The sequence below is a fragment of the Panthera tigris genome, chromosome A3, assembly GCF_018350195.1.
Source record: "Panthera tigris isolate Pti1 chromosome A3, P.tigris_Pti1_mat1.1, whole genome shotgun sequence".
Lineage (NCBI taxonomy): Eukaryota > Metazoa > Chordata > Mammalia > Carnivora > Felidae > Panthera > Panthera tigris.
The window spans coordinates 16,223,990-16,244,731 of NC_056662.1; the positions used below are offsets into that span (position 1 = coordinate 16,223,990).

General features: G+C 48.7%; 1 protein-coding gene across 4 annotated transcripts in view; it reads right to left on the bottom strand.

Annotated features, from left to right (window-relative positions):
* Positions 1 to 7,339: 7,339 nt before the first annotated feature.
* GDAP1L1 (ganglioside induced differentiation associated protein 1 like 1) overlaps positions 7,340 to 20,742 on the bottom strand; it is a 52,663-nt gene continuing 39,260 nt past the window's right edge. For 2 of the 4 annotated variants that reach the window (XR_006215429.1, XR_006215427.1), the window contains 2 exons: positions 9,860 to 10,517; positions 8,761 to 9,760 (listed from right to left, as the gene is read on the bottom strand). Coding sequence is in view for 1 of the 4 variants with exons in the window: in XM_007077737.3 (XP_007077799.1) it covers positions 10,174 to 10,517 (344 nt within the window). In the remaining 3 variants the exon portion in view is untranslated. Of the gene's footprint in view, positions 7,510 to 8,760; positions 9,761 to 9,835; positions 10,518 to 20,742 lie in introns of those variants that run through there. The other 2 variants (XR_006215428.1, XM_007077737.3) reach the window with 2 other exon arrangements.

A 20,742-nucleotide genomic window follows, 5' to 3' on the forward strand; every position in this document is an offset into this window, starting at 1 on the left:
GCAGGGGAAGAGCAGAGAGAGAGGGAGACACAGAATCTGAAGCAGGTTCTAGGCTGTGAGCTGTCAGCACGGAGCCCAGTGGCCGGTTTTGGGGCTTGAACTCATGAACCACGAGACCATGACCTGAGCCAAAGTCGGACGCTTAACAGGCTAAGCCACTCCGGTGCCCCTGAAATGTTCTGAGTGCTGGGGCAAGGTCAGGGCCTGGGAACATAGAGCAGGGGACAATCAGATGCCCTGGGAAATTAGAAAATATTTTCACAGAACATAACCACTCTTTTGGGTCTTGAAGGTGGGGAGGAGTTCAGGCAGTTAGAGAAGGGAATCCAAGCAAGTGAGAACAGGACGCACAAAGGCACAAAGATATGCTACAGTGACTTTTATCCAGACATCCCTTCTCAAGGAACATAACATTCCCCCCATTTTCCAGAGCAACGGAGCATGAAGAAAGGCATGAAGGACTGCAGGGGTGATGGATGTGCTATAGCATGGAGAGCCCGCAGCTAGAGGTGAGGCTACCTGGCTTTGAGCTGGATGCTGCCACTTCTGATTCTGCTTTCCTGTGTGACTCTGGATTCGTCAGTCACCATCCCTGGCCGTCAATTCCTTACCCAATAAAAGAGGGGGGTGGACTGAGTAATCCCACCAACGCGTCTGCTCTATTCCCTTTCTCTGTTCTGCTTCCCAAGCTGGTTGTGATCCTATTTTAGGAAACAACGTGAAAAGAAACTCCTACTCAGAGCTGAGGTGGCAGCTGGTTTTCTAGTGAGTGATGGAGAAGCCCACCTCTGGGTGCTCTTTGTCACCCCCCGCTTTTCTGTGCATCCATAGCCTAATGTAGTTCAGACCTGATTTGTATGCATTCATCCGGACTTACTGGACATGGGGAGCTGAGCCTCATTCCCAGAGGGATGAACTCCAGAGGCCTTACCAAAAGAAGTCTCTAAACTCAAGCCATTTTTGACAGATCACTTTTGACCAGGGAAGGGGTAGGTTCCGTTCAGAGAAACCCTGTGCAGTGTAGTCACCTTCAGAAATTGTCCCCAAAGCCCCTAATACAGTCGCTGAGTTTTGAAAGTTGAACACACAGCGCAGAAAATAGGTGCCCTCCTTCCCTGGGGAGAGGGGAGGTAGTAGATTAGTACCACGTGTTTAGAAGGTAACCTAGTAGTGTCCAGACTTAAAATGGGCGGACCCAGCAACCTCTGTCTCGGGCCGTGGGCTGTGGAAAGGGGTGTAGAAGCGGGCAAACGAGTGTAAAGACCTCATTGCGGCAACGTGTAACAGCGAGAAGTTGTCACGATCTGTTGTCCTACCAAATTACGGTAACTATATCAAAAATAACAGTGCAGTCACTACAAAGAATCAGTGATGTATCAGCACGGAATCTGGAGGCAGGCAGACTCGGATTTGCACTGCTTGGAACTTACAGCTGTGTGTCCTCTCTCCAGTCATTCTCTCCGAGCCTCTCCTCCTGGGAGTGTAAGGTCGGGATGATGGTGGCTTCCCTCACCCAACATTCAGGGCTTCAGTGTTCAAGGCACACTGAGGGAACCAGGCACTGTGCGAGGTCCAGTGTTAATTCAAAGAGACATGGTGCCTTTGGGGGGATTCGTCCAGCTGGGTGCAGGCAGTGAATGGAGCAACTCCCAAGCTGTGCTGAGATTCTAAAGCACGGCGTGCCCCCAGCCTACTCTGACCTTGTCACAGCCCAGGCAGAAATGGTTTGTATAAAGCGCTTAGAAAAGCAAAAGAGGGAGGAGATTAACGTGGACTCCGGCCAGACTGCCTGGGTTCAAATCCTGGCTCTGCCACACACACTCTGGCTTTGTGACCTGGAGCGAATTCCTTAATCTTCTGGCCTCGGTTTCCTCATCTGTACAATGGGGATGATATAAGTACCTAGCTCATAGGGTTGTCATGAGGATTAAATGAATAGATACCTGTAAAGTGTATCTTAAGTGGATTAGAACAGGACCTAGTGTATTGGAAGTACCATACACATGTCTTCAAGGGCACAGTAAGTCTAACGTGCCATCATTACCATAACTTACTTTAAAATCAGAAGAAAGGAACCCCATACATGTCAGCACTTTAATTTTGATCAACTCAGAAGTAATTAAAATGGACAGGTAATGAATGTAGAAGGCCATGTCCCAGTGACCTAGCGTGGGAATGGGGCCTCTGAGAGTCTGCGGTCTGCTTTCAGGGCTCACGGAGGGATGAGGGAGAGCAAGAGAGGTGTTATCCAGGAGAGCCGAAAGGAAAGGCCATCTGTTTATCCGTGGGGATTTGGGGGCAAGGAAAAGTAGGTCTCCCCGTTTGAGGTGCTGTCCACTCACAGGCAAGCTAAAGGCTGGCTGACCCGGCTTTCCAGGCTGCTTATTTTGGGGAACTGGGCTGGGTGCCTCATCACGGAGCCTGCCTTCCCTCGTCTTCTCTGCCAGGGCGTGGCTGAGGTGTCTGAGTACTTAGGAGATAAGCAGGTGGGGAAGCCTGGGAGCCACCCCTCATAAGCATCTTAATTTCTGGAGCAGTGTTGTTCAGGTCCTGCCCAAACAAGCTGCTACCACCCACCGCCCCACCCCACCCCCACCCTTCCATCCCTTTTTGACTTCTGCTCCAATTGCCTGAGGATTCTGTGTCTGCTCTGTGTCTGCCAGATACTCCCCTACTCCTGGGGACTAATGCAGGGGTGAATGGTGACTCTCATCTGGAGTTAGTAGAAGCTTTGGATTAGAGCAAGCAGACTGCATTCAAATCCTGCCTGTCCACTCCTGCCTGTCCACGGCTGTGTGACCTTAGGCAAGTCACTTAGCCTCTCTGGGCTTGTGAAATGGGGATAGGACTTTTTTTCTACCTCACTAGTCTTTGGGTGGCTTAATGAATATCATGAATGGGAAAATATTTTATAAGTTTTAAAATGTCAGGCACCCACGAGGGCTGCTTATTACTGAAGAGATTCACCTTTGTCTAGTGAAGCTAGAGCTAAAGCTAGAGCTTTGTCTTTCTCAGAAGCCTGGGCCCTGTAACCCCTGCATGGCCCCAGGAACCCTAAAATGAGCTGGTGTCACCAATATAATTTTAAAAATGCAACATTGAATTAAATTAGTAACAACTAGCATTTGTTCTAATTTTTTAAATCTGGTGCCTGACATTTTTATTGTATTATCTCAACCTAGGCCATAGAGAAAACAGGAAGGTCTTTGGCTTCTAACACAGTTGGTTTCATATCCCAGCTCTGCCACTGTATTAGTCAACTATTCCTGTAATAATGCTTTGTAACAAACCTCCCCCAGCGTGATGGCTTATGACCACAGATGCTCACAGGTAACTGCAACTCACTGACGTGGGCGGGTCTTAACTAGTGAGTTCTGCTCCAGGCCACAGCTGGGCTCAGGTCTGGGGTCCAGACTAAAAGGGCAGCAACGACGTGGGGCATGTTCTTCTTGTGATGATCCCCGGGGCACGAAAGCCTAAGACAGATTGAACAGTACCTGCAAGCCGCTGCTTATGTCACATCCTTCCATTGACATTCCGCTGGCTCAAGGTGGTCATATGGAGAGGCAAGCCTGGCATCTGCAGGAAAGGAAATAAAGAAAACTCCACCCACAGTGGGACATGCTACAAAATTATACGGCAAAAGCTGTGGATATATAATCCTGTTAGGAAATCCAGCAACCCAATCTACCCCTTGTGCCTTGGGTGCTTAACTCTCCAAGCCTCTGTTTCTTCATCAGTGAAACATAAAAGTCTATGTTTTGCAGAGTCAGAAATAATGTATGTGAATTTCCTAGGGCATAGTTAGTATTCAATGGATGGCAGCTATTATTATTATCAACTCCATTTTAGAAATGAGAAAACTGAGACCTCTAGGCAGTGTGGTCTTAGATTGTGAGGGAAAGATGAAACAGGTCTTTGGAGATATGTTGAAGTGACCTGGACAAGTATTCTGTGGCTTTGGGAGTAAAAGCTGTGAGCTGAAGAAAATATGGCCTTATTGTCCCCCCCCCCGCTACGGATCTGTGAATGATGGAGAGACATTTTGCAACAGTGTAAACTTTGGGGATGCCCATTACCACGGTCTGGGTGGTGGTGGTGACTGAACTCTGATAGCCCCACATCCTCCTCCTCTCTGCTTCCCTCCATGGCACCTCACAGAAGGCTCAGCAACTGATGGATTCTGAGCAAATGTTTGCATATTGATTCTTCTTGTCCTCCACCCTAGGTTCTCTCCATGACATTCCAAGAGACAGAATGGGACCAGGGAAAAGACTCTTGGCTTTAGCTCACTCATAGTGGGATCCTGACCAAACCAGAAACCAGCCCATCTAGGGCCTCAGTTTCCCCATATGCAGAACAGGTGGGCGGACGTGCATGGTGTCTCCCAGCCTGGACTTTGAGTCTATGATTTTCTCTAACCACCTGCCTGTGCCTCATCTCATTCAGTTATTCCTTGTGTTAGAGTCTGCTAGCTGTGCACCAAGATCTGTTCTCTCCTTCCTTAGCAATGCTGTGGAACCGCAGACATTTTCCAGTCTCCTGTGCAGCTGGGCAAGGCCGTGCGATTAAATTCTTACCTATGCAATGTGAGTGGAAGTGATGTGACCCTCTTTCAAGTGTAGGCCTTAAAATACCGGACACACACTCTTCCAGCCTCTCTTTCCCTTCTGATCAGATAAAACCTGGGCCTCGCGTGCCCTGTGAATGAGGACAATGCACAGGAGGAAGGTGGGGAAACAGCATGGAAGGAATCTGGGTTCCTGAACAAAGACAGGAGACAGACTCCAGGCCAGTTTATACCACTCCCCTCATTAATGGGACAAAACTGAATTTCCACTCTCCTAAGTCTTGATGTTTTGTTTTGTTTTTTCCCTCTTGTTAAAAATTGCTTGGGGGTGCCTGGGTGGCTCAGGTGGTTAAGCGTCCGACTTCGGCTCAGGTCATGATCTCATAGTTCATGAATTCAAGCCCTGCATCGGGCTCTGTGCTAACAGCTCAGAGCCTGGAGCCTGCTTTGGATTCTGTGTCTCCCTCTCTCTCTGCCCCTCCCCCACTCACATGCTGTCTCTCTCTCTCTCTCTCTCTCTCTCTCAAGAAAAAAATAAATAATAAACATTAAACATTTTTTTGTAATAAAAAAAACAAACGAAACAAAACAACAACAAAAAACTCACTCGGTCATTGTAACAATTCTGCCTTCCCTGCCTGCTGTACTCCATCTCCTTTATTCCCACTTCTCCAGGCCTGGCTTCCTTGCTCTCCAGGCAGATGCCCTGGGAGATGCCCTAATGTGTTAGGTGTTTGGTGGAGACACAGCTCAGTTGGGCATCAGCCTCTCTGCCAGCTCTTCTAACAGCTGAAGACCCTGTCTCCAAACTGAGATTGACTGCTTCTCAGTCTTTGCTGTGGGCAGTCACCTTACAGTCTCAGCAGGACCAGACAGACCTCCACCTCTTCCTGCTGGTCAGTCACTGCCTCCCCCCATCCCAGGCTAAGCCTCCACTCATCACCCGAGGCAAAGTCATGTGTTAAGGCCATCCCAACATTTCTACCTCTCCAACTAGATAGAAGAGCTATTCGGGTAGACCAGGGAAAGTTCCTGGAACTCCCCATGCCCCCACACACTAGACTAGTTACAACACTGGAAAATGGGTGGGTCTGGAGAAGGGTCATGTTTCATCATGAACTCCTTCAGGTGGTGACTCAAACTGCCGTTTTTTCAGATGTGGCTTCTTTACTAAAGAAAATCAACACAGTGTCTAACACTTTTAATGCAACATCTGGTCTGGAAACTGTTGTTCTCTCTACCATTTGGTGAGGACCACCAAAAGCCATTTGCTGTTATTGGGCAGAGCAGTAGCTTCTCACTGTGGGGCTATGTCAGCTTTTTTGTTCTCTGTTGTAATCTCATGTATAGAGACCTTGATTACCCTGATGTCCCCATAATAAGACACTGACCCACTATGTTGATGACATCATGTTGTTCCCGGTGAAAAGGAAATGGCAAGTGCACCAGATGCTTTAGAAAGACCCACACGTGCCAGAGGGTGGTATATAAACCTCAGGAACATTCAGGAACCTGTACCTTGTTAAAATTTCTAGGGACCCGGGGGTTAGGAAATGTCAGGCTATGCCTTCCAAGTGAAGAAGTTGCTATGCCTGCCACTAAGATGGAAGCACTGCAACTGGTAGCCCTGTTTGGATTTGAGAGGCAACGTTCACCCATTTGTGTGTGTTGCTCCAAACCATTTACAGGGTAACCCATAAGACTTCTGGTTTTGGGTGGATCCCAAAGTAGATGCAGGCTGCAGTTCAGATGCTCGGAATGACCCAGCAGATCCAATGGTGTTGAAATTGTCTGTGGTTTAGACATGGTGGGTGGAGCCTCCAGCCAGCCCTAAGAAGAAACTCTCAGCACATACCCCCACGCTCTTGGAACAAAGTCCTGTCCTCTTCTGCATATAACAACTGTCCTTTTGAAAATTCGTTTCTGGCCTGCTACTGGGCCCTGGAAGAGACTGAACACCTGACCATGAGATACCAAATGACTAAGCAACCTGAGCTGCCTGTCGTGAACTGGATGCCATCTGATTGATCAAGCCATAAGGCTGGGTACGTAGAGCAGCATTCTATCAACTGGAAGTGAAACAGCTCAGAGGATGTCAACTATTCCTGCCACCTCACCACCTCTTCCTCATCCAACACCTAAGGACTTGTGATGAACTCACTCTGATCAAATGATGGAGGAAGAAAAATCTCAATCCTGGTACCAACTGGAAGTGGGTGGTTGCAGCACCACGGGGAATGCCCTCAAAGACATTGGAGAAGGAGAATCCTCACTGTGAACAGGACTTCAGGCAGTAACTGTGGTTGTCCACTATATCTAGATGGAGACGGAAGTCCAGAAAGACGGATCTACACATATTCATGGAATGGATGGTTTGGCTGGATGATCAAGAGCATGGAGAGAGCAAGAATGGAGGATTGGTAACCAGGATATCTGTGAAAGAAAGAATGTGGGCGAATCTGTAACAATGGGCACAGAAAGAGAATATTTGTATCTCCCCCAAAAGTACTCAGTAGAGGAGCGTGTTAACAAATATTTGGACAAAATGACTTGTTTTGTAGATACAAGTCGTTCCCTTCCCCCAGCCACCCTAGTGCTTGCTCAATGGGCTCACATACAAAATGGCCATGGTGATTGAGCTAGAGGTTCTAGGTGGACACAACAACACGGACTCCCTCTCAGCAAGACTGATGTAGGTAATACCAGCATCAAGTACTCAACATGCACAGAATTCCTGATATGGAGCCATTCCCTGTAGGAACTAGCCACCTAGTGGCAAACTGGTCACATTGACCCCTTCCATCATGGAGAGAGCAGCGAGCAGCAATTTGTATATCCTATATATGGATTTGCCTTCTTTGACCACGACATCCACGGACATCTTGGCTCCAGTCCTGGTATTCCATACAATATTGCTTCTGACCAAGGGGTTGATATCACTGCAAAAGAAATGCAACGGCGTAATTATACCTGTGGAACTTTCTGGTCTTACCATGTGCTCTATTATCTAGAAGCAGCTATGCTTATAGAACATTGAAATGGCCTATTAAAGACTCCATTACACCACCAGCCAGGAGACACTGCAATGTTGAGGTGATGTCCTACAGGATGCAGTATAAACTTTGTATGGCCCACAGTGCTGTTCCTTCCCCATACAGAAAACATAGGTTCAGCAGTGCTGAGGTGGGAATGGGAGACTAGCTCTCATTATTGCACATAATAGCCCATTCACAAAAATGTTGCTATCCATTCCTGAATCTTTGGACTTTTATGGTTTAGAGATTATAATTCCCAAGGAAGGAATGCTTCTGTTGGGGAATACATCAATGGTTCAACTAAATTAGTAGAAGCTGAGATTATAATTTGGCCATTTTGATCTCCTACCATTGAAACTACACGCAAAAAGTTTACAGACTAGGGTTATTGGTCCTGGTCATCGAGGGTAAATGGGGTTGCTGCTGCAATGGTGGCATGGAAAACTATGTATAGGAAGTAGAGGATTCCCTGGGGTGTCCCATGGTATTTCCATGGCCAATAGTAAAAGATTAATGGACGACCACAGCAACTCAAGACCACCAAAGCCTGAGTCAGATAAAATACCCCAACCATGAGGTGCTGGTCCTCAGACAAAGAGAATATGGGATAGCTAGTGGAAAAAAGAGAAATTATAAGTATCAACAATGGCCTTGGGATCAACAACAGACATGAGGACTCTGGCAGCTATGCGAATTTTCTTCCTCGCTTGTTATGTGTGTGTTTACATTGTATACAAGGAATGCTAGTGATGGATAAATTAACATTTTAATATGTAGATTACAGTATACTGAGGAGTGCCTGTGCCCTCCAGAAGTAGAATCCGATATCATCCAGAGTGATGTTACTGATGAGGCTTTGTGAGTCTCATTTTGGAGAGAAGGTGCAAGCAGACCAGTCAACCTCATCGGGATTAGGCATGATGTCATTGTTCTTAAGTGGAGTTTAATTATGTGGAGAGTCTGTGTAGATGTTTGAGTAGCCTAAGGGGTGGACAGTGCCAGATGGTGACTCTATTATGTCCCATGCTTGTCCTATCAGGGCCCTGGCTATTTTTTTCTTTTCATCACAAAAAAAAAAAAAATGGGCAAATTCTTATACATTTTTGCAAAATCAATAAACTATGCTTTATGTTCTATAAGTTATATCCCTGGTTTAATGTTCTTCAGACATTTTAACTCATTTTCCCCTCTGGGAATGTGACCTGGGTATACCCCGGTCTATGTCCAAGTTAACACAAGCAGATGGTTGTGAACATGCTCTGTAAACTGAGAAGCCCTGTGTCCAAGTGAGGTGGGTTCATGCCAAGGTCAGGACATTGCAAAGTCCACCCAGAAGCCATCTCCACAACCAGCAACTTGAGACCCGGACTTTATTCTTGCTTGCTCTTGCGAACCGCTGAATCTGAACCTCGAGTCTCTGCCTCTCTGCCCCAAACTTTGGAAAGGAGAGATGGATGGACAACACAGGTCTAGAAATGAAAAGCAACTGCTCCTCCTGAATGCTTTATTGGGGGCTTTCGGTGGTTTCTAAGCATGAGCGGCAGTGACACCCAGACCTTCTCCCAACATGCAAAAGGCACAGGAAAGTGAGACACGACCAGGGAGGGCAGCAGGGATGCAGAGACACCACACTCCCCTGCTCCATGTGGCATGGTGGGGCACAGGGGAAGCCCCACGTGTGATGGGGAAGGTGGGCAGTAAAGTAGGTGGCTTTGGCAGAGGCAGAGGGAAGGACCTGAGTCCATCCACCTCCAGACCCACCCCTGCACGCAGGCCAGGACTGACCTTCTGAGAGAAGGTCAACATGGCTTTCGCTGCAAGTCCACCTCCCATGGGGGGAAGTCAACCCCCAGCGGGAAGAGGTGATGGGTGGGTGCTCTTCCAGGGACTTCTGGTAAAGCAAACACATTGGCCAAATCAGGAGGGGACGAGAGGGCGTGCTCATGGTGTCGGTCCCAGGCATGGCCTGGTGGTTGGGTGCCACTGTCTTGGCTTGTGCCAGTGCTGTCTCAGTCCACGTGCAGGAGAAGAGTGGAGCCCCTTGGGGTCTTCAGGAGCCTCCCCAGGGTCCGCGGTCTCCAGCCCCAGCCCCAGCCGGAGGCACCACTTGGAAGAGTCAAGTGTTGATGTTGGCTTTGTCCTGTGGAAGAGTTCCCTGGGCAAGAGGGAAGGGGAGGCGAGGGGATCAGGCCCTCTGAGCCCCCAGCACCTCCCAGAATCTGGGCCCTGGTGGATCAAACAGCCTGGGACTCACCTCAGATCCTAACCAGTCCCCACAGTTCCATCTTGAGACCTTGAATCAAAAGAAAAGGCATTCGTGTTTTCTGTTCTCTCTCTCTTTCACACTCACGCTCACTCTTTCTCTCCTTTAGTAGAGCCGTGGCCTCAACTCACGGCATTGGCAACGTCTACTTCTAAACTATGGAATGTTTTCACATTGACGATAGAATTACTCCAAACGGGGTGGGGAGTGGCTGTCCAAGTGTTCATGAGACAGTGCGTTACTGAGAGCTTGCTGGGAATCACACAGTACAGAGACACCGACAGGCGCTGAGCCCGGGCCTGGCTCTAGATGTATTTTTTCTTGAGGTACCAGTAGGCAAAGTAGCCCATCCCCCCCAGGGAACCCATGAGGAAGGACGCCCCAAAGAAAGATGGGGGTTTCCGCTTGACCAGCCGGAACGCGTTGGGGATGACGGCCGACAGCAGGGTGGTGTGGATGTCTCCGAGGACTTTCCGGAAGGCCAAGCGCCTCTGGACCCTCTCAAAGAAGGACTGCAGGTTGGGCCGGCTCCCATCTTCCCAGTATTTCTTGGACAGTCCCAGGAACTTGAGACGGTGCAGGGTGGCTCCCAGGAGGACATCGGCGAGGGTGAAGGCACAGCCACAGAGCCACAGCTCACATTTCTGCCCTGGGGGGAAGGGAGAGGAGATGGGGGTGGACAGGTCAGCTTCGTCCCATCAAGCTGATGGGACTTCTCTCCCTTGGACTCCTCCAGTCTCTGCCTGCCCGCCACAGCACTGCCCCGAGGTCACTCACTTCCATACAGCTTTAATGATGTTTGCCTTATGCTTATACTACCTCTATTACTATTTTTTCTTTGAACCAACTGACTTTTTAAGTGCAAATATATGTATTTAAACTCTGGCCTCCTATGTCTTACTTCCCATTTTACAGCTCCACTTGGATGTCCACTATGCATTTCAAGCTCGGTTTGTCCAAAATAGAATTCCTGATAGTCACTTCCAAACCCACCACAGTCTTCCCCATGTCAGCAGCCACATGCCTACCCTGTCAGTTGCTCAGGCCACAGCCCCATGCCACATCGAGTCCTCTTTCTTTCATTCCTCATGTACAGTATGTCAACAATTCCCATCGGCTTCTCTTCAAAATACATCCAGAGTGTGATGTTACCTCCATTGTTACCATCCTAGTCCAAACAAACATTCTCTCCTACCTGGGTTATCATCATGTCCTCTTACAAGGTCTTCTTGATTCTGCCCTGGACTTCCTAGAGTGTGTTCTCAACATAGCAGCTGGAGGGACTGAAAATGGGCATGGCTGGCCTGGGGGACCCAGTGGATAAGTGGATGATTCATGAGAAGTCAAGATTAGAGAAGTGGATGCAGATAAACTAGTGAAAAGGCTTAAAAACCAGGCAAAGGAATTTGGACATTGACATGGTCAGTGGGGAGAATGACGGGGTTTTGAACAAAGGTGATGTAGGAGACCAGAGGAGCTGCCTGTCCACCTCCGGGCCTTTGCCCCTGCTGTGTCTCATGCCTGGAGACTCCCCTCTGCCTCCTCTCTGCCTCCACTTCCTGTGAGGTCTGCTGTCCTAGGAAGCTTGCTTCTGCATCTTTGAGCAGGTGTCCCTTTCAGCTCAGAAATTTCCTGAATCTGATGCCCTCCACCATCAAAGCCTGATCCCTTCCATCCCTTTCACTCTGCATCTTCTTGTTCATTCATTTATTCATTAATCCAACACATGTTTATGTATGTGCTGGACATGAAGACCTGACCTGACATGACACAGGACAAGACAGTGTCTTGAGGGGTTGATGGTTTCATGGAACGAGGAGGTAAAGTGTAATGAAGGCCCTAATAATCTGAAGTTTGTTCTTGAACAACATAACCTTCAAGATGCCCATTGGATAGCCAAAGGGAGATGATGAGTCAGCAGTTAGAGGTACATGTACCTAGTTCAGGTGTACATAATCAGCATGGAGGTGGGGGGACATCAGCGAGAAAGTGAGTGCAGACGGATCTGAGAATAGGACCAAGGACTGAGCTTGGGAGTTTTAAGATTTAGATATTGGGCAGCAAGGAGAAACCAGCAGAGGAGCATAAAAAGGAGCACCTGGGAGGTGGGAGTTGAACCAGGAGACTGTGTTATCCTGGAAGTCAAGGTTAGGAAGTGTCCCAAGGAGAAGGGAGTGCCCGGCTGTGTTCAAACGCCGCAGAGAGGTCAAGTAGGAGGCTGAGAACTGTGGTGGCATTTGGTGACTGGTGACCATGACAAGAGTAGATGCTGATGCTGAAAGCCTGGTTGGAAGGAGTTCAAGAGAGAAATGGAGGAGAGGAACTGGAGACGGTGAGCGAAGATCACTCTTTCAGGGAATTTCGCTGTAATGGGAAGGATATGCCAATATGAGAGACAGGTCCAGAGTGTCTTTGCAGGTTGGGAGAGGAAACTCAGGATGTTGATGGGAATGATCTAGCAGAGAGGGGATGACACTACAAAAGACAGTGGAGGGAATTACTGACGTGAGTCCTTGAACGGGATGGCTAGTATTCACGGGGAAGAGGTACTAGTCGAAGGACAGTTCACTCTTGGGAATACGAGGGAGTGTGTGGTACTACGTTTCATCAAATCTAAGTTGCTGTCAAACGTAAGACATCCACCCTGGAGAGAACAATGGTGCCAATTAAACTTTGTGAGAAACACTGCAATTTCAGAGATGCTGAGATGTGACATAACAGAGGTGCACCTTCGAGCTGCTAAAATGTGGTTTGTGTATGGGCACTGATGCTGGTCAGGGAGAGGTTGTGGGGTCAGAGATCTGAGGGTCTCCTCCTAAAGCTTCCATTTTCTCAGTGATATAGAAACAGTCAGTGAGGGGAGGGGTGGAGGCAGTGGTTAGAAGGTTGAGGAGGAAGAAGAAAGTATTATTAAGTAGTCACCTGGGGAGGGGGACAGGGGTGGCCCAGGGCAGCCGGAGAGCCATCTAAGGCTAGTGGTCTTGAATCCAAAGTGAGACCAGCCTGCATGCACGTGTATTTCTCTAGCCACACTTGGGTTCACAGGTGCCGGTGCTGACTAGGTCAAGAGTCGGGTGTAACCATGTTTGAGGTTTTGCAAAGTATGATAAAGCAAGAGAAGGGCATGGAAGCCGATGGTGCAGGCCAAGGAGTGCTCTTGCTGGTGGGAGCTTACTGCTAGGTCCGGAGCAGGGTGAGATCAGGATGGGGGCGAGGGGCAGTGAAAGGAGGCAGGACCAAGGGCCTGTAGACCCTAGTGACAGACTGGAAGAGACAGACAGGTTTGAGAACAGGACCAAGGACTGAGCGCTGGGGCGCTCCAAGGTTCTCCAGTGAACGAGGAGAAGCCAGCAAAGGCACATGAGAAGGAACAGCCTGTGAGGTGGGAGATGAACCAGAGCACGTGCTGTAATTTCCTTAATCCTCATGACAACCCTATCAAGTAGGGATTATTATCCCCACTTTACACATGAGGCAACTGAGGCACAGAGAGGATAAGTAACTTGGTCAAAGCCACACAGCTAGTACACGGCAGAGCAGAGCCTGGATTTGAACCCAGGCCATCTGGTTGCAGAGTCTGTGCTTACAACCACTACACAACACTGCTTCTTTCCGTATGCGGGTGAAAAAGCGCGTATGCATGTATCTCCACATACACTCGGGCCCCTGGGTGGCTCAGTCAGTTAAGCATCCGACTCTTGGTTTCAGCTCAGGTCATGATCGTATGCTTTGTGAGACTGAGTCCCGAGTTGGGCTCTGTGCCGACGGTGCACAGCCTGCTTGGGATTCTCTCCCTCTCTGCCCCTCCCCTACTCACACTCACTCTCTCTCTCTCTCCCTCAAGATAAATAAACTCTAAAAAGAGAAACAAAGAGGTGTATTCTTTGTTGGGTCTGTGTGCAGATCTATGTGTCTGCTGGCCTATGTGTTCGCCTGCTCAGGTCCCCGCGGCTGATTGTGTGTACACACGTGGATATCCGCACACCTGGGCATCTGTGTCCATGTGGTGTGGAATCCCCGCGTGTATACGTGAAGTGTCTGCCCGCATCCACTTGGCTGTTGGCCTGCAGACAGATGCTCACGAGCATGTATGTGCACGTCGCTAAGTGTGGCCATGCCTGTGTTTACGTCTGTGGGCAAATTCTGATAGCCATGACCACCACGTATGTAGACATCTGGTATGTCACCAGAGGGCCGGACCCATTCGGTTTCCCCTCCCCTCCAGCTATGCGTTCCCTTCGGAAAGCCCCCAGCCCTGGACAAACTCTGTCTTGTGCCTTCTCCGAGTCTGCCAGCTGAGTGTGCTGGAGACAGTGACACTGACCGGCTATGCCTCAGATTCATAACCACAAAGCCCAAGACAGCACTCAGCCATGGCTGGGCCTCTGATAGTTCTGGAGTAGGCTGGCTTCCCCACGCCCTGCAAAGACAACCACACTCCTCTCCTCACACTCTGTCCCCAGTCCTCACTCAGCTGATGATGCCGCCGCGTGCTTCGTTCAGAAAACAGGAGCCTTCATGGGGCGCCTGGGTGGCTCTGTCGGTTAAGCGTCCGACTTCGGCTCAGGTCATGATCTCATGGTCCGTGAGTTCGAGCCCCACGTCGGGCTCTGTGCTGACAGCTCAGAGCCTGGAGCCTGTTTCAGATTCTGTGTCTCCCTCTCTCTCTGCCCCTCCCCTGTTCATGCTCTGTCTCTCTCTGTCTCAAAAATAAATAAACGCTAAAAAGAAATTAAAAAAAAAAAAGAAAAGAAAAGAAAACAGGGGCCTTCAGGGGTGCCTGGGTGGGTCACTCAGTTAAGCGTCCAACTTCAGCTCAGGTCATGACTTCACAGTTCATGAGTTCGAGCCCCGTGTTGTGCTCACTGCTATCAGCTCAGAGCCTGGAGCCTGCTTCGAATTCTGTGTTTCCCTCTCTCTCTCTGCCCCTCCCCTGCTCACACTCTGTCTGTCTCTCTCTCAAAAATAAATAAACATTAAAAAAATTAAAAGAAAATAGGAACCTTCAGCCAGAAAAGCCCTCACTCCAACCAGGAAACCTACAAAGCCAGTCACCTACATGCACACTACCTTGGGCCACCTCGCGGTGGAGGGCGCCAGCCACCTCCTCTCGTGGCCAGGTCCTCTGTGGCTCTCTGCCCACCACCCCCCGTCCGAGGCCACACATCTTCCCTTTGCCTTCCAGACCTGCTCTCCTCCCTTCTCCGCACAGCTCTGCGCCACAGGAGAATGACTTGATGGAAAAACCGGTGGGGCTCCACACCCTCTGGCTCCAGCCACTGGGGAGCAGAGGCAGGAGATGGGGGGGTGGGTGAGAGTGAGGTCAGAGTCTTGCTTCCCTCAGTGTCCTCTCTGTGCATCGCCACGGACTGGGTGTGTCCACAGACTGAAGGTCACAGCTCCTGCCAGGGGGTTCCCCTCTCCACACAGCCTCTCTGTCCAGGTTCCTGATGCTGCTCCCACACCTCACAACCTCACGACCTCAGGCCCAGGGCACTGCATTTGTCCCTGTGCTCTCCCTGCATTCTGCCCACATATTTGTAAATAGTCCTTTGATTAAGTGCTTTTCACCTTTACCTGATTCGAGGTGCCCTGTTTCCTATGGGGCCCCTGCCTTGAAGCAGGTCCCTAGCGTCCCCTCCTGGACTGGGTGCCATCCATCCTGCAGCACTGATTTCTCCCTCCCACTGGGTTACTTCTACCAGCTTGAAAATATGCTCTTGGATGTCCCATCTTAAAATTTTTTTAATGTTTATTTTTGACAGAGAGAGAGAGAGAGAGAGAGCATGAGCTGGGGAGGGGCAGAGAGAGAGGGAGACACAGAATCCGAAGCAGACTCCAGGCTCTGAGCTGTCAGCACAGAGCCCGACGAGGGGCTCGAACTCACAGACCGCGAGATCATGACCCGAGCCAAAGTTGGACGCTCAACCAACTGAGCCACCCAGGCGCCCCTTGGATCACCTATCTTAAAAAAGATTCCTCTCTTCACCCCGCATCCTTCTTCAGGTACCATCCCATCTCTCTACTCCCACAGCTAAACGTCGCAAAAGAGGTGTCTTCATTCTTCACCTCGTGTTTACTCTTTAGCCTTCAGCCCCCACATTCCAACTAAACTGCCCTTGGCAAGGTCACAGCCAACAGCCATGAGACAAAATTCATGGCTTGACACTGTTCTTTCCTTAAAGCACAATCCTTTCTGGGTTCCATTCACACAAGGGTCCTACATCACTGGCTCCTGTCTCTGTCGGCTTTGCTGGCTCCTCTGCCTCTACCCTCTCCTCGATGTGGGGGGATCTCAGGGCAGGTGTGGTAGTTTTAAAAATATGCTAACAAAGGGCACCTGGGTGGCTGGGTCGGTTGGGCATCCAACTCTTGATTTCAGCTTGGGACATGGTCTCACGGTTCGCGGGTTTAAGCCCCTGGTCTGGAGCCTGCTTGGGATTCTCTCTGTCCCTCCCCTGCTTGCGTGCAAATGCTCACTCTCAAAAATAAGCATGTGAACTTTAAAAAAAGTATACGCTCACGAACTACTCAATACTTCTCCAATGGAACCCAATTTCCCTCCCCTTGAATATGAACTGTATTTTGTGACTTGCTTCTAGTGAATAGAATGTGACACAAGTGACAGTGACTTCCAACAGTAGGTCATAAAAGGCATTGTGGCTGCTTCTCTCTCTACGTTCACCCGTTCAGGGGAAAGCGATCAGCCATGTTGTAAGGAATCTCAAGCAGCCCCACTGAAGCTTAGGTAATGAGGAACTGAGGCCTCCTGCCAATGGCCAGCGGGGAACTGAGACCTCTAGTGAAGAACCATGTGAACGAGGGGCACCTGGTCTGACTTGGGCTCAGGTTCTGATCTCACGGTTCATGAGTTCGAGCCCCACATTGGGCTCGCTGCTGTCAGTGTGGAGTTTGCTTTGGATCCTCTGTCCCCCTTCTCTCTGCCTCTCCCCTCGCTCTCTCTCTCGCTCTCTCTCTAAAGTAAATAAACATTAAAAAAAAAAGAACCATGTGACTGAGCCATCTGGGAAGTGGAGTCTCCAGCTCAAATGACTGCAGCCCCAGCCAAGCTTGAGTGCAACCTGCATCATGCAACCATAAATTAGAACCAGCATCTACCCTGCTCCAGAATTCCTGAGCCACAGAAAATGTGTGATGTAAAATATGTGGGTTTTGTTCCTGTTTCAGCCCCTAATTCAGGGGAAATTTGCTGGGCAGCAAAAGGACACATCAGCCCTTGACTCCTCTGTTTTGTCTCTCTCCACTGTCTCCCTGGATGAATTGCCCAGTTCTATGGCTTTAAATACCACATATATGCTGGAGTCTCACCAATCTCTCTTCAGATTCCGGCCTCTCCATTACAAGGCAGACTAGAATACTAATGGCTATGTGACACCCCCTCTTGGATGTCTGAAAGGCATCTTGAACTCACTGTGCCTCAAATTGAACACTCAGCCTCCTTTGCCCATATCAGGAAATGGCACCACTCAGTAGCTCAGACCAAAACCCAGTAGTCATCCTTTTCCTTACTCTTCCCACCTCACTCGACCATTCAGCAAGTTCCAGTTCATTTTGTCTCCAACATGCCTCTCAAGTCCATCCACGCCTCCCAATCACCCCTGCCACTTCCTCAGTCCAGGCCAACATCATCTCTCCTGGGCTGCTGTGACAACCTTCCATCAGTCTCCCTTGAAATCCATTCTCACAGCAACCAGAGTGCCCTTAAAGTCAGAACACCTCACCATTGGTGGATTGCAACAATTGCCACCAATTTCCCCCATCCTGCATGCATGTGGCTTTGCTGCTTCTGCGAACAAGAGGCAGAGTCTTCACCCCTTTAATCAAGACTTGCTCTAGCCAACGGGGTTCTAGTAAATTCCACACAAACAGAAGCTGGAAAAGGGTTTATGTGCTGAGCCTTTGCTCCCTCGCTGCTCAGAAATGGCTTTGACCACCACCATACGAATGAGCCTGGGTTAGCCTCTGGGCGATGAGCAACATGTAGCCCACTTACTCCCATTGGCCCTGCCAACAGCGAGACAGCCACCAGACATGTAGGGAGGTCACTGACTGCCAGCTGGCCACAAATACCTGAATGATACCACCACCAGCATGTGGGACAGAGACAAGCGATCCCAGCTGAGCCCAGCCCAAACTGCCAAAGCACAAATCATGAACAAATAAAAGGTTCTTTTAAGTCACTCAGATTTAGAGTTTATTCGTTATGCAGCAAAAGCTAACTGATACAATCCCTTTCTCAAAACCCTCCAAGGATTCCCCATTGGATGGATTTGTATATAGTATAAAATCTAAATTCTAAATATGAATAAAATATAAATATGGGTACATTCTAAATTCTAAATACAGGTCCATTATCCTGCATCTCTCTGGCTCTCTCCAACCTCACTCATGCCACTCTCCCCATTACTCAGCACACAGTAGCCAAGTACTGGAAAGCTCCCAGCTATCCGCCCCCCCCCCACCGCAATGGTATCCCCTCAGTGTGGGACACACCTGTCCTGGTTCTTCACAAGGCTGGCCCCTCCATATCCTTCAAATCTTATTTGAAATGTCACCTCTTCAGAGAAGCTTTATCAGATTTTCCCTGCTCTTTTCATTATCAATCTTAACACTTACCACTGTGTACAATTCTGTTTTTACTGATGGGATTATTTGATTAATGTCTTTCTTCTCCATACGACTGTAAACTCCATGGGAGCAAGAACAATGTCTTGTTTTTTGTTGCATTTTTATCCCCAGGACCTGGCACACAGGAGGTGTCCAAGAAATATTACAATAAATGAATGAAAAGAATGGTAATGGTAATTATTTTTGAAACTGCTATTTCTAGAACATTTTACTTTTAGTCAGGTAATGTGGAGAGTGACCAATACTCATTATCTTTATGAACCCTCACAACCTCCCTCTAAGTTGGATTCTATTATTACCCACATTTTGTAGAAGAGCTCAGAGAAGTGAAGTGAATTCCATAAGGTCATAGAACTAGGAGACAGCTGATCAAGAACCCACATCAGTGTCATCTGGCTCCATGCTAGGGGTCTTAGCTGTGACATTATAATACCTCCCAACCCTGGGCTCTGCCTCACGAGGGGACAAGTGGAGGGCATGAGTGATCCCCCCAGGGAAGTTTGGGGATGCCCCAGTGGGTGAATGAGTGAGAGACCATGTGGGCCCAGCTACTTCCTGGACCTTTGCTACCTCCCCCAGCCATGGAGGGACACAGGACTATCCAACATCCCCATCTGGAACAGCCCCAGTCATCTTGCCATGAAGCAGTGCAATGTTGCCTCCTCTTGGAAGAGCTCATGACGAACACAGAGACTGAGGTCAGGAGGCTTCCAATCTAGGGATCACCTGAGCATCCAAAGCTGTTCTCCAGGACTATCAACCCTGCTCTCCATCTAGGTCACGCTCTGTGTCTCCCTTGATCATATCAGCAGCTAATATTTGTGGACATTTCCATACTGTGTGTCAGGCCAGGTGTTTATTCCCTTTCACGTACTTTCTCATTGAGCCGCACAACAGCCCTGTGAATAGGTTTTCATTTTATCACAGAAGAAGTGGCAGAGCTCGAGCTTAAAAACTCAGACTCTGGGAGCCAGGGTTTAAATCTAGGCTCCCCCATTTCTATCTGTATGACCTTGGGAAGGTTACTGAACCTCTCTGTGCCTTAGTTTCTTCATCGTAGTTGCTCATATTATCTCCTAAAGTTGCTATGGGGATTAAATTATGTGAAACAGAATAGTACTCGACACACAGTAAGTGTTGTTAAAGATGAAAGCAGTATGGGTTGAACGGTGTCCTTCCAAAATTCATATGTTGAAGCTCTAATCCACAGTATCTCAGAATGTGACTATATTTGGAGAAAGGGCCTTTAAAGAGGTAAGTTAAAATGAGGCCATCAGGGTGGGCCCTAACCAATCTGAGGTGTCCTTGTAAGAAGAGGACATTTTGCCACACAGACACCAGGGGTGTGTACACAGAAGAAAGTCTCTGTAAGCCCAAGAGAGGCCTCAGAAGAATCAAACCTGCCAGCCCCTTGAACTTAGACTTCCAGACTCCACAACTGTGAGAAAATAGATCTCTGTGGTTTAACTCATCCAGTCTACGGGGTTTTGTTATGGCAGCCAAGCAAATTAACCCATGAATATATAAGATGTGCCTGAGAATTAAGGTCGACCAATGAGAGAATGGCAGAGCTAGAACTCTGTCTGACCCCAAAGGCAGTCTTAGAAACGCCATGCCTTCTGGCTTTTGAGCACTCTTCTGTAAGGGCTCCCTTAAGCACCTTCCCTGACAGGAAGGAGAAAGTCCCTTCTTGAGATGTGTATATTAGTTTCATTACTAAGCCTTGCCATGCTTTTTTCTACAGAGGATTTAGGGCTCTGACTTTAGAACTCATGGCAATGTCCCTATTCAGGACTCTAGGTATCTACGTGTACCTTGTGCTTGCCTCGGTTACGAGATGCTGGAAGAGCACTGGACCTGTCAAGAGGGAACATGTTCTTGCCCTAACCATGCCATTTATGAGAGGTGTGATGTTGAGTGTGTCCACGTATCTCTCTGAGCCTAATTTTTCTCAAATGGAGAATGTGCATGCCGTTAGCTGTTATATGTTTAAACTAGCATGTTCCAGGCTATGTGCAAAGTGCATTTACTTTTTATAAGAGTCCAACAAGATGGCGTTAGGTTGTGTTCTTACCATCCCATTCTACAGATGAAGAAACTGAGGCTCCAATAGGGAAAACAACTTGTCCAAGTCACACAGTACAGGCGGCAAAGCTGGAACTCTAACTTAAACTTGCCTGACTCTAAGCCCATCTCTCTCTTTTTTTCTTTTTAAGATTTTATTT